Source organism: Desmodus rotundus, chromosome 5 (genome assembly GCF_022682495.2).
Source record: "Desmodus rotundus isolate HL8 chromosome 5, HLdesRot8A.1, whole genome shotgun sequence".
NCBI lineage: Eukaryota > Metazoa > Chordata > Mammalia > Chiroptera > Phyllostomidae > Desmodus > Desmodus rotundus.
In genome coordinates this window covers 99,402,418-99,416,394 of record NC_071391.1, presented here as the reverse complement: position 1 = coordinate 99,416,394, position 13,977 = coordinate 99,402,418, and the positions used below count along the sequence as shown (strand labels likewise).

The 13,977-nt window shown below is 41.5% G+C and overlaps 1 protein-coding gene across 4 annotated transcripts in view; it reads left to right on the top strand.

Moving 5' to 3' along the window:
* The window catches only part of NPHP1 (nephrocystin 1), an 84,848-nt gene extending 78,926 nt beyond the window's left edge, over positions 1 to 5,922 (top strand). For 2 of the 4 annotated variants that reach the window (XM_053923932.1, XM_053923930.2), the window contains exons 20-21: positions 391 to 435; positions 2,043 to 5,922. In XM_053923932.1, the coding sequence (XP_053779907.1) occupies positions 391 to 435; positions 2,043 to 2,345 (348 nt within the window). In that variant the 3' untranslated portion in view covers positions 2,346 to 5,922. The remainder of the gene's footprint in view (positions 1 to 390; positions 436 to 2,042) is intronic. The other 2 variants (XM_053923931.2, XM_053923933.2) reach the window with 2 other exon arrangements.
* The last annotated feature ends 8,055 nt before the right edge of the window (positions 5,923 to 13,977 follow it).

The following is a 13,977-nucleotide window of genomic DNA, read 5'->3' as shown; positions in this document are numbered from 1 at the left end:
TTTATGCCACCTGAACATTGTCATCCTCCCAGCAGACGGAATTGTAGACAAATGAATTTTCTACCATCTTTACTGTCTCATTTTAAAAGCTTGCTAGTGTTTGGTTGTTCGGCTATTATATTTGTGCGGTTTGAATGTATGTGTTAGTGTTTCATTGATCTGCTCTTAAATCAGTTTTAACTTGTGAGAAGCACGGGTTTCCGAGGCCTCTCCCCCTGTCTGGCCAGTCTGGTTTCTGGTGTTAGCATGAGGCGCGCACAGATTCGGTTCTGATGTGTGTCAGCTCTCCATGCTTTAAGCCCATCCATAGGTTCACTTACAGTAAAGTTGCAGGTGTGTGGCAGACTTGTGAATCCTCAGATTCATACAACATTTCTGTTTCTTTTCTAGAGTTCATGGGCTGAGAAAGAAAGTACATTAAAGAGATCAGAGAAGGTAATGTGCTTTTCCACGCGAATCATATTTGTAGTGTTGGTGTGTGCTTGCCCACTCTAATAATGGCTTTTTTTTAATCTTAGTGAAAGTAGCTGTAGTCATAACCCTCTAACCCTTTACACTGAGTCATTATGCTCGCAAAGACACATTCCAGGACGGGTCTGCATGATGAAAAGATATGCAGTTAGGTGACCTTTCAGATCACTGAATTTCATTTAGCTGAGGGGAACTTTCTAAACCAAAGTCTCCTGGTTGACTATCAAATTTCTCTTATTAAGATTTTTTTTCTTCTAGCTCTCAAAGTCTATATCAGGCAAGGAGAAGGAAAAAGAAAGTTGGCCTCTGAGGAGAGGAGGGTATAAAGTGACTAAATGATAATGAGAAAAAAATACAATAAAGATTAAATTAAAAAAAGGAAATCAGCCTCAGCTGTGTCATACATTGAAAAACACATGGTTCGTGCTCACATTCCGCAGGAGCACGGTCATTGCAAACCAGCAGCACCTGTGCTCCTCAGTGAGCGGAGGCCCGTCTGCTCCAATCTAGGATTCAACAAATGTTTTCTGTGAAGGGCCACATAGTAAGTATTTTTGGCTTTGCAGGCCCTGCGGTCTCTGTCACAGTGACTCAACATTGCCATCGTAACCCAGAAGTAGCTATAGGCAGTGTGTAAACATCTGAGCATGACTGTGTCAATAAAACTTTATTTATAAAAAGAGGCAATGGGCCACATTGGACCCATGGCTGATGGTTTTTGAATTTCTAAAGTGTTACTTGTCTACAAACTAAAAATCCGGAAAGTGGGGGGAAGTATACATATTGTATTCTTCTTTGAGCTTCCCTCTGACCAGCACTTCTACGTTGACCTTTGCGAGAATTGGCAGATTTGAGGCTATCCTGGTACAGCTGTGAATAAGTTGTGGGGCCCGAGCCTGTGGAAATTGCCCTCTACACACAGGTGTGCTGGGAGGGGCGGCATCTGTGTGCAGACTCCGCTGTGTTTGGATGCCTCGTCCTTTGTCCTTCGGGCTGAGTGCTCTGTGATTCCCTCTCAGCCTGTCGGTGTCAGGGGCTGAGCGACAGTGTCTATACTGCAGACTCTTGTTATCTGGGGAGAGTCTCACGGCAAATCTTACTCCTGGGGTCTGCTTTCCCTGAATTGCATGCAGACCACTTGCTGCCCTTCCCTTACAAAAGCGTGACAATTCTCTGATGTGCTGTAATCGAGTTACGCGGTTACAGACGACGTCACATTGTTGCATTTACTTGGACGCACAGCCCTGACATCAGGATTAGACATCAGCACCCCATTCTCCTTGATGGCAGTTGTGACACGCCCTCAGAGGGGCTCAGGAGAGCCCGGGCCTTGAGGAGTCCCCTGTAGACCTAGGGAGAACTGCTCCTCTCTGCTCCACCCTGACTTGGGGTCTCGTTTCCACTGAGAGGGGCTGCTTCCTGACTGAGTCCCTGGTGTGGAGCCCATGACCTGCCAGGCACTGTGTCACCTCCACCCCACCCCTAATGGCTTTTAGTTAACAGTGCATCGATTTAACACTTAGCAAACAATGACACAGGTCCATTCACAGTGACTTGTTTTGTTTTTCCAGAGAGACAGAGAATTCCTGAAGGCTGTGTTTCTCCTGGTTTACCATGACTGCGCAGTCCCCCTCCTGCACTCAACACTCCTGCCCCCATTCAGGTGGGCAGAAGAGGAGACTGAGGCTGCACGGTGGAAAGTCATCACTGATTTTCTGAAGCAAAACCAAGAAAACCAGGGCGCCCTCCAAGCTCTGCTGTCACCAGAGGGAGTCCATGAACCTTTTGACATTTCAGAGCAGACCTATGACTTCCTGGATGAAGTACGAAGAAAGCAGCTTGACGGTGGTGGCCCTGACCGTCAGCTGCCCTGAATGCAGGTACAGAACCAGAAGTACCTGCCACGTTGAACTCAGGCTTCCTCTTCTTTGTGCAGGCCACATTCTGTAAGAAATGTCTATATAATAAAATAGGTTTTTGCAAGAGACACTGTTACATCCAAATTTAAAGAGAAGTTTTTAAAAACCAAGTAAATTTAAGCTGACTGTACCTATAAATTTGTATAAAAGCAATATTTTATCAAAAACTGAATTTATGATTATCAAGGAAATGAAAATACAATCCACAGAATGGGAGAAGATATTTATAAATCATATATCTTATAAGAGTCTACTATCCAGAATATATAAACGTATGATTATTGCTAGTAGAATTTATGTTGTGAAATGAAGGGGAAATCAGCATAACCTATATGAGGAAGCTGTGTTTATCACTTAATTAAGTCAGATATTTTAATGTGATTTATCCTAATTAGATGTAAAGGAAGAATATCTAGTTTTGCCTTTTTGTATCCATATAGTAGGCGCTCTTAAAAAAAGTTCAGGTATGGGGAAATGAGTTGACCCACCTTTATGTCAGAAGAATACAGGTTTTGCAGCCCTGACTGGTGTGGCTCAGTTGGTTGGGTGTTGCTCTGCAAAGCAAAAGGTTGCTGATTCGATTCCCTGTCAGGATACTTGCCTGGGTTGTAGATTCGGTCCCTGGACAGGGCATGTGCAAGTGGCAACCAGTTGATATTTCTCTCTTATGTCAACGTTTCTCTCCCTCTGTTTCTCTCTATTTCCCCCTATCTAAAAATAAATAAATAAAATCTTAAAAAAGAATATAGCTTTTGCTGCCTTTCAGATAAACCTGTGAATCCTCAACCAAGGATGTTTTTTATTTTAGAGAGAGAGGAAGGGGGAAGGGAGGGAGAGAGAAAGAGGTGGAGAGAGAAACATCGATGTGAGAGAGAAACATTGATCAGTTACCTCTTGTATGTGCCCTGACCGGGGATCAAACCGGCAACCTTTTGGTGCACTGGACAACACTCCAAGCAACTGAGCCACTCAGCCAGGGCCAGATTTTATTTATTTTTAAAAATAATTTAAAGATTTTTTTAATTTATAAAGAGAGGGGAAGGGAGGGAGAAAGAGAGGGAGAGAAACATCGATGTGTGAGAGAAACATCGATCGGTTGCCTGTTGCACGCCCCATGGGGACCTGGTCCACAAGCCAGGCATGTACCCTGACTGGGAATCGAACTGGAGACCTTTCTGTTCACAGGCTGGTGCTCAATCCACTCAGGGCCCAGATTTTATTTTCAAAAAATTTAAACTTTTTATCTTTTGTAGAATGTCCAACTTGAAGTTGTCACTAAGAACAGACATAGGTCATAATATACATACCCTATGATAATAATAGGTTGTATTTAGCCAATATAATCTCCCATTTTGAGTGACATGTTAGAAAATCAGTATTTATTGTTCTCTGCCTTCCATGTTTTATGTATCAGAACAGTAAATTCAAATTATGAGAAAGTTAAAACAGAATAGGTATTTCAAGTTGTCCAGTCCTGTCGGCAGTAGTACTAGTTAAGTAAAAACAGGAAAAGCAGGTGTGTATCACTAAAAGGAAGAGGAGTGAATGGGTCTGTAGTAGAAAAGATAATTTATTTTTATTTGTTTCCTTTTCCATTAACAACCTCTTTCCCCCTAAAGCAGTAGCAGGTCCTTAGGGAACACAATGGCCCCTACGTGAAAAAATAGAAAAAAATCACCCCCAAACTATCAAACTGATAATATGGATTAAAATTAATCATTGCTTTAAGTATCTATATTTCTCCTAGTGAAACTGGAAAAGACTGGCATTCCTGCTGCCTGTCACACACCGAACCCAATAAGCAGAGACAGGGGTTGCATCTTTCTGGGCGCTTTACTCAGATGCCTGGTGATCTGAGAAGACGGCGGGTTTGTACCCTAACAGACTGACTTAAATTGCATTTTAAAATGGCCTCTTTATAAGGAGAACAAAGTGTAGGTAGGGGTTTGGGATTCAGGGAAGAGTTAATTGGATTAAGAAAACTGCAGTATTCTCGCCCTGGCTGGTGGTCTTTAGCTGTGTCCTGGGTGGTGGGCGTCTCACCCTGGCGCACAGTGGCTCAGATACCGTCTGGATTGCGTGCAGTCCCCCTGAGGCACAGAGGTGGAACTGCCTGTGGGCTCCTGGAGTCAGGGCGGCTCATACCCTCAGTTCCTGAAACAATAGCTTTAACATAAACGTTACCTACTAGCCTTATAACTATTTACCTTAAACTAAAATTCTCCAACTCTTGAGTCCCCTATCACTAGTGTAATAAAAAACAAACCTACTATTAATGACCATATTGTAAAAAACTGTGTTATTTGAAAAGTTGGGTCTTCAATAGCATTAACTCAATGAGACAAGTAGAAAAACCCGGACCAGCAAGAGGTAAGTGTTACGATTCAGTACTGAATCATTACGTCATATGCGCTGCAGTTGGTCACTGTAGATTCAGGGAGACGGAAGAAAATGCGCGGAGCCGTGGGGATGTGTGACGTGCCTTTATTCACGGGTGGGCAAGCCACGCATGCTGCAAGCTGCCTTAAGTTCTAGAGACAGACAAGGCCAACAGAAAGCCAAAATATTATGGACCATAGCATGATTCTGCCCATGTGAACCCACTTCATGTTATGGGATCCATTTATCAGACCCCGTCTCAAGGCTATGAGAACACTACTTATCAGACCCGTTCAAGGTTATGGGAAACTGCTTCCCTTAGTTACCCAGACACCTGAGTGAGGAAGCCCCTACATTGTATTTCTCAATGGTGATTTTAAAAGTTCACCCTTAAATCACCCTTTTTTACTAATTGGCCACTTATGAGTTGTCAACATAAGAAACCGTTCAAACCTGTAGAGAATTTTTGTGAGTTTATTTGAGCCAAACTGACAATTGCTGGGAAGCAATACCTCAGAGTTGAGAAAATGCTCCAGAGAATGGCAGTTTTGCACATTATTTTATACATTAGAATCGAAAGAAGATGAAAGCAGGTTATAGGAACTCCATCGGTGATATATAGGGAGACAGGAGAAAACAAAGTGGGGGACCTTCTGGGATTGAGTAAAAAGTGAAATGACAGACACATACTTGTTTTACATAAATAGGTACAGGATAGTTCAGTCAACAATTAAACTGATAACAGTAACAATGGGGGATTTGTGGTCTCTGGTGTGGTTTTTGTGCCTGGAAGTTACCTTGAAATTCTAAAAATATGTTATCATAGATGCAAAAAAGTAAATAAATAAAAAAAATAAATTAAAAACAATAGACAGACTCAATTAAGGTAAAGGTTGACTTTTGTCAGGGAATATTCCAGCCTAGGACATAACTGCCTGCCATGACCTGCTTTTAGTTAGAAAGTTTTAATTTCAGACCATCCTGTGTGGTTACTTTTGGTCTCTTACTTTGTATGGCTGCCATGCAGCCTCCCCTGAGTTGGTCAGCTTTAGTGTGTGGCTGCCTGTGGTCCACACGTTCAAGGTTAAATTGTTACAGAACAGACCCCTGGGGTCGGGGGCGGTGAACGGCATACTATTACCAAAAGGACCCCTGCCTTTTTCTCCTGGAGTTCCCTCCGACCTACTAGGTTCGCCTTGCCGGCCGCCAGAGGAAAAACATCTCTCAATGCCAGAGACTGGTGAAAAGGAAAGGAATTATTTATTTAAAAGTTATACAGACTTAGAGTAATGACTTAATGTCTTCATTAAAGTACTAAAGTTTAGAATACCCACAAACGCACACAGTCCTTCCTACTGCCCTTTGCCTAGTCCGGGTACCGTATCTCAGGAAAAGAAGTAGAAGTCCGTGGTTCAGGCAGCCCCTCAGTCCTGGCACCATCTGCTGTGTCGCTGCCACAATCTCCAGTTAATCCAGAGCCATGTGGCACCTTTTTGTGGCCCACCAGCAAGAGTTCTTTCTCCCCTTTCAGGCAAAGTCTCTCTTGCTGCCTAAGCCACATGACAAAAGGGAGCACCCTAAAGCCACGTGATCCTAACTCTCGCCCAAGCCACATGGTCCCAACCTCTCTGCCAGAGCTTCATGGTTCTCTCTGGTATAGCTGCTGCGCCTGGGTCTAAATCCCCACACCAATCTTCCTCTGCAGCCCCATTTCCGACTCCTCCTACGATCAGTTATACCTGCCAGCATCCCTGTATTCTTCCAGCTTTACTGGGCTGCCATAGTAAGTCTGGGCTGGTGTGGCCCCATGGCATGGAGCCAATCATCTCCAAGCTGTCACACAGGTGCTGTAAGCAGGGGGAGTTGCCTCCCAGCTACATACTGGGTTGAAGTCACTCCCGTCCCCCTGACTCAAAGCATAGCCACAGCTATTTAACATATCCGTGAAACCAGTTAAAGGTTATAGATATGTTAAATGACCATGCCAGAGGTTAGCTGCAAAGCTGCTGTTGCTATACAAAACAGCTCTAAATGGCCCTGCTCCATGTGTCCCATCCCCCAGCTCAGACTGGTGGGGGTGAGGACATCATATACATTTTTCTCTAATATTTCCTGGACACCCTGAGTTCTGGACCCCACCACAAATCCCTATCTGTCCCCCCACCCTTGGCTACACTCTGTTACAGGTGGGGTCCATTCGGTAACATTGTGTAACCCTTTCACCAGTGGCCAATCAAGGAAAATCATGGGAGACCACATGCACAGTAGCTTTAAAGTAATACAAGTACTTGTACATGCGCAATAAAAGCCCACCAAAACTAGCCAGGAAGGATCCGCCCTATAAGAACAGAATCCCTCCAGCCCGTGAGATCAATCTCTGCTTGGAGTTGGCCCTCTCCCATGTTCTCTGCTGTAAACTCTGGGTGTTTAATTCTTTGTCCCGATCACCAAGAACCCGGTTACCTGTGCCCACCTGTGACAAAATGACATGAAATACAATATAAAGCCTGTATTTTTAGATTTAAAACAATTTCAATATATAAAGAAAAAATAATATACACGATTTTAAAATGCTGCACGTGGATTATAAGAACGCTGCCTTAGCCCTGGCCGGCAGAGTCAAACTGGCAACCTTTCAGTTCGCAGGCCAGAGCTCAATCCACTGAGCCACACCAGTCAGGTTAAAAAAGTCTGTCAGAATTTAAACTTTGGAAAGGTGATAGGACAAAGCCGGCACTATTTGCTATTGTGGCACCATTTTCCGAGCAGGCCTGTGACCTTGTTAACATGACTTCCATTTTACTCTTCTGAGTTTATGTCACCCGGCCTGGAAATTACTGGAAAGCAAAAACAGAACGTGACTAACTGACTCCTACAGCCACAGGCAAAAGATAACATTGGAGAAGACTGCAGCTTTTGCAAAACCAGCAGAAATCTCCTGTGCTGCAAAACCCCCAACAGCCCAGGGGCCACACAACAGCACCCCCCACCCTTTTATAATCCAATTATAATCCAATAAAAACTCACAGCCCCACCCCTCAGTGCTGGTGCATATCTCTGCGCCTAGCTCTTTCCCTCTCTTGGGAGAGTAAAATAAAAACTTTGCTCTCTGCACTTTCTTCTCTTTGTGAATTCTTTCACAGCCAGTGTCACTGACCACCCTAACAAGAGGCACATGTGATCAGGGACTGCTGTTTGAAATTAGAATGTGAAAATAAGAACTCTTATTTTCAAGTGGTGGAAGGTACTTCAACTGAGAAAATACAGAGAGTTTTAGTACTAAAAGGAATATAACCAGCAATAAAAACAAAAATCTCTCTATATAAAAATTACTTTTTCATTCGGTTCATCTCTTCTTTTCTATGCAACCACCTCCTCTCACCCTCATACCATCCACACATACACTGTTCAGGGCATATTCAATTTTATGTTAACATAAAAATTTTGAAACATACAATATAAAATATAACAATTATTTTAATAAAAATAAAAACATAGTAAACTCCCATTATCTGTCACCCAGTTTCAACCCTTACCAACATTTTGCCAATTATTTCAACTATTTTCCACCCACCCACTACATGTTTACTGGAGTATTTTATATTAAAGTAAATTTCAGACGTCATGTTATTTCACCTATAAATACTTCACTGCCGAGAAATGACTATCATGCCAGTATTACATGAACAGAGTTCAGAGTAATTTTTTAAAATCATACAATATTCAGATTTCTCCGATTGCCTCCAAGATGTACTATACACCTGGTTTGCTACAACAAAAAATTCAAACTCTACATAACATTTGATTCTTTTTTTCCCCCCTAAGAGCCCCTTTCACTCCCCTTTTCATGCACCAATTTACGTGAGAAACTAGATTTAGTTATCCTACAGTGTCCTACAATCTGGACTTTGCATATCATTTAACTTATTTCTTTATCCCCTATATTTCCTGAAAAGTGTAATTAGCAATCTGCTACAGTTCACAGATCATAACCAATCAGCTGTGTGTTTTGGCAAGTAAAATTTCACTAGAACACAGTCATACTATTTAATTTACATATTGTCTACACCTGCTTTCCCACTACACATACACAGACTATGTGGCCCCAAAAGCCCATGATAGTTACTACTTAGCCCTTTACAGAAAAGTTTGACAGCCCCTGTAGTATGTCATGTATGTTACTAGTAGTCAGCTTGGTCACCGTTTTAAAGTGTCCCATCAACTTTTCACAATTTTAGTGTCAATTGATGATTACTAGTTCAATAAAGGAATAAAATACTGATTTCTGACTCTATTATTCTTTCTCCATTTATTAACTAGAATTTTTCTATAAAGAACTTCCCCTCATACGATTTTGGAAACTGGATTTGCATTTCCTCAAGTAATGACTCAGACATTAGACACTTTCAAATCCAAAAATTGTATCCAATGTGTTTGCTAACCAAGAAACAGGAAAAGGAACACACTGGCTTTGGTAATGATAAAAGCCAAGTCCTCAGTATAATGTAAGAAGCAGTAAGAGTTAAAAGGTTTTGCAAACTGAGATTTCCAGCCAAGATGGAGGTGTAGGTACATTGTGCCTACCAAAAGAAGGCCAACAAAAAAATTTAAAAACAAAAAACAACCAGAACCGCCAGAAAATCAAACTGTATGGAAGTCTGACAATCAAGGAGTTAAAGAAACATTCGTGCAGACCAGTGGGAGGGGTGGAGATGGGCAGCCAGGGTGGAGAGGATGCAAGGCAAGGTGGCAGCTGGTGGAGTGGATGAGGTGGTGGCTGGTACAGAGGCTGGTCCCACATTTGTGCGGATAAACCGGGATGAACAACTTGGGAGTGAGACAGACTGCGCAACCCAGGGTTCCAGTGCAGGGAAATAAAACCTCAAAACCTCTGACTGAAAAACCTATGGGGGGTGTGGCCACGGGAGAAACTCCCAGACACAGGAGAGTTAGCTGGAGAGGCCCACAGGGTCCTAGAACATACACAAACCCACCCACCCAGGAATCAGCACCAGAAGGGCCCAGTTTCTTGTGGGTAGCAGAAGAAGTGACTAAAAGCCTGCCAAGAGCTGAACAAGTGGCCTTGTTCCTTCTCAGACCCCTCCCCCACATATAGCACTGAAAGGCAGTGATGTAGGTTGCCCTGCCCTGGTGAACACCTAAGGCTCCGCCCCTTACTACATAACAGGTAGGCCAAAATAATAATAATAAAAAAAGGCTCAAATGAAGAACAGATCAAAGCTCCAGAAAAAATACAACTAAGTGATGAAGAGATAGCCAACCTGTCAGATGCAGAGTTCAAAACACTGGGAATCAGGATGCTCACAGAAATGGTTGAGTATGTCACAAAAGAGAGGAAAAAGTGAAGTCTATGAAAAGTGAAATACAGGAAAATGTACAAGGAACCAACAGTGAAGAGAAGGAAACCAGGACTCAAATCAATGGTTTGGACCAGAAGAAAGAAAGAAACACTCAACCAAAACAGAATGAAGAAACAAGAATTCTTAAAAATGAGGAGAGGCTTAGGAACCTCTGGGATAACTTTAAACATTCCAACATTCAAATCATAGGGGTGCCAGAAGAAGATGAGGAAGAATAAGACATGGAAAACTCATTTGAAAAAATAATGAAGGAGAACTTCCCCAATCTGGCAAAAGAAATAGACTTCCAGGAAGTCCAGGAAGCTCAGAGAGTCCCAAAGAAGTTGGACCTAAGGAAGCACACACCAAGGCACATCATCATTAAGTTACCCAAGATTAAAGATAAGGAGAGAATCTTAAAAGCAGCAAGAGAAAAGGAGACAGTTACCTACAAAGGAGTTCCCATAAGACTGTCAGCTGATTTCTCAAAAGAAACATTAAAGGCAAGAAGGAGCTGGAAAGAAGTATTCAAAGTTATGAAAGGCAAGGACCTATATCCAAGATTACTGTATCCAGCAAAGCTATCATTTAGAATGGAAGGGCAGATAAAGTGCTTCCCAGATAAGGTAAAGTTAAAGGAATTCATCATCACCCAGCCCTTATTATATGAAATGTTAAAGGGAGTTATCTAAGGAAAAGATAAAAAATGTGAACAGTAAAATGCCAACAAACTCACAACTATCAACAAACAAAAATAAAATGAATCTACCTAAAAAACCAAAAACAAACTAAGCTAACAACTAGAACAGGAACAGAATCACAGAAATGGAGATCACATGGAGGTTTATCAGTGGGAAGGGGGAGGGGGAGAATGGGGAAAAAGGTACAGAAAATAAAAAGCATAAATGGTAGGTAGAAAATAGACAGGAGGAGGTTAAAAGTAATATAGGAAATGTAGGAGCCAAAGAGCTTATATGTACAACCCATGGACATGAAGTAAGGTGGGAGAATGCTGGGGTGGGGGGGCATGCAGACAGAGGGGAATAAAGGGGGGGAAAATGGGACAACTGAAATAGTATAATCAATAAAATGTATTTTTAAAAAGGTTTTACAGACTGAGAGGTTGAGGCAACAGCAGGCATCCAAAATATGAAATAAAGACGTGTCCACTGTAAGATGTCTGCACCCCATTCAGTCCCATTTCTGTGTCCCTGAATTCACCAGCCACTCACTGTGTAACCTTGGATGAAATCTAACACTGTAGTGTTTTCAAAATACCTCACATTAACTTGTTGCGCTTGATCCTCAAAATCACTCTCCAAAACTTGTTTAAAAGGTATGTTTTTTGGTCCCTCAACTACTGATTAATGTTCCTATCACATTGGTGATAACACCGCCCTGCTGCTTTTCCCTCCCTTTCCCTGCTTCCCCAATTCCTCTACAGTCAAAACAGACAAGGTTTTTTTTATTGTTGTTCAAGTACAATTGTCTCCATTTTAACCCCACCACACCCCTCCTCCACCTTTCACATTATATTTTTCGGTGAGACTTTCAACAAGACTGTGGAATGAATCAAAGGGTCATTTCAGTGAGGCATTTGTATCATAAGCCAGTTATATCTAATCGTGGAAGTATTTATATTTATAAAAATTATAAAGTATTCACATTAACATGACATCTCTATAATGCTTTTGAGTAATTATTCTTGATGAATCACATTAAGAATTATTATTAGTATAGGAAACAAAAATACAATGGTGAGTATTAAGGTATTTAAAAAAAAAAAAAAGAAACATTAGAAAGAAAGCAATGAATAAATCCAAAGACCTAGGGTGGAGTCCCATACTTACTACGTCAGATAAATCTCTGAACCATTTTGAATTCAGATTTTATTATCTGAAAAATAGGGCTTAATAAGAATGTTTATTTTATAAGGCTATAATAAGGATTAAATAAGAATGGCTTTGCTATAATCTTGGCAAACTATAGCTGTTATGTTGATGTGTTAATCCAGGGCTGCTATTTTGAACCTCTTATGTAATTCATGTGTGTGTGTGTGTGTGTGTGTGTGTGTGAGAATATATGTATATCTATATATGCTTATTAAGAGAAATATTGAAAATAAAAAATATAAATTTATCAGGAGTTTTCTTTTATTCTCTATAAGAAAACTTTAGACAATAATGATGGGTCATTGACACCAAGTTTCAAAAATTTCAAAAGAAAACGTTAGCATTAAAAAAGCTGCTCCAAAAGTAAATTCAAGAAGAGAGTAGAAAGCTAAACTTCACATGTCAATTATTTTTTTCCCAATCCTGGATCCACAATACCCATTTATAAATAAAGCCTCAAAACTAAGCAAAGATGAATTTGATGTAAGAAATAAATATATAAAACCATGACCAGTCTTTGGTTTACCACAAATCTCTATGAGCCCTAACGTTTTCCTTTTGTTGGTGGTGGAAATTAGGCTTTTCCATGGGATCAGGAGGAAAGCATTCCAAGGACCCACACATGGGAGATTGTGGTGTGGCAAGATGATTTATTTGGGTGGAAAACTGCCCCTAGGTTCCCAAAACCCATCTCCCTCTGTCCCTCCATGGAAATAGTCCAACTGTATCCTCAGCAAGGTGAAAACAAGAGCCAGTGTCCAGAATTTTTGCTTCAGGTTAAACCTTAGTCCTACCCTGGCTGGATGGCTCAGTTGGTTGGAGCATTGTCCCATACACCAAAAAGGTTTCAGGTTTGATACATAGTTGGGATGCATATGGGAGGCAACTGACTGATGTTTCTTTTCTTTTTTTTAAATTTTTATTGTTATTCAATTACAGTTTCCCTTTTCTCCCCATCCCTCCACCCCAACCCAGCTGAACCCACATCCGTCCCCCGCCTCCACCCTCCCCCTTGATTTTGTCCATGTGTCCTTTATAGTAGCTCCTGTAATCCCCTCTCCTCACTGTCCCCTCCCCACTCCCCCCTGGCTATTGTTAGATTGTTCTTAACTTCAACATCTCTGGTTATATTTTGTAGGCCTTTTTCTTCTGTTGATTATGTTCCAGTTAAAGGTGAGATCACATGGTATTTGTCCCTCACCACCTGGCTTATTTCACTTAGCATAATGCTCTCCAGTTCCATCCATGCTGTTGCAAAGGGTATAAGCTCCTTCTTTCTCTCTGCTGCGTAGAATTCCATTTTGTAAATGTACCATAGTTTTTTGATCCACTCATTTGCTGATGGGCACTTAGGTTGCTTCCAGTACTTGGCTATTGTAAATTGTGCTGCTATGAACATTGGGGTGCATAGGTTCTTTTGGATTGGTGTTTCAGGGTTCTTAGGGTATAATCCCAGCAGCAGAATTGCTGGGTCAAAGGGCAGTTCCATTTTTAGTTTTCTGAGGAAATTCCATACTGTTTTCCACAGTGGCCTCACCAGTCTGCATTCCCACCAACAGTGCACTAGGGTTCCCTTTTCTCTGCATCCTCTCCAACATTTGTTTGTTGATTTGTTTATGTTGGCCACTGTGACTGGTGTGAGATGGTACCTCATTGTGGTTTTAATTTGCATCTCTCTGATGGCTAGTGATGCTGAGCATCTTTTCATATGTCTCTGGGCCCTCTGTATTTCTTCCTTGGATAAGTGTCTTTTTAAGTCCTTTGCCCATTTTTTAATTGGGTTGTCTGTCTTCCTGGAGTACAGCCGTGTGAGTTCTTTATATGTTTTGGAGATCAGGCCCTTGTCTGAGGTATTATTGGCAAATATGTTTTCCCATACTGTTGGTTCTCTTTGTATTTTAATGCTGTTTTCTTTAGCCATGCAGAAGCTTTTTAATTTGATGAGGTCCCATTTGT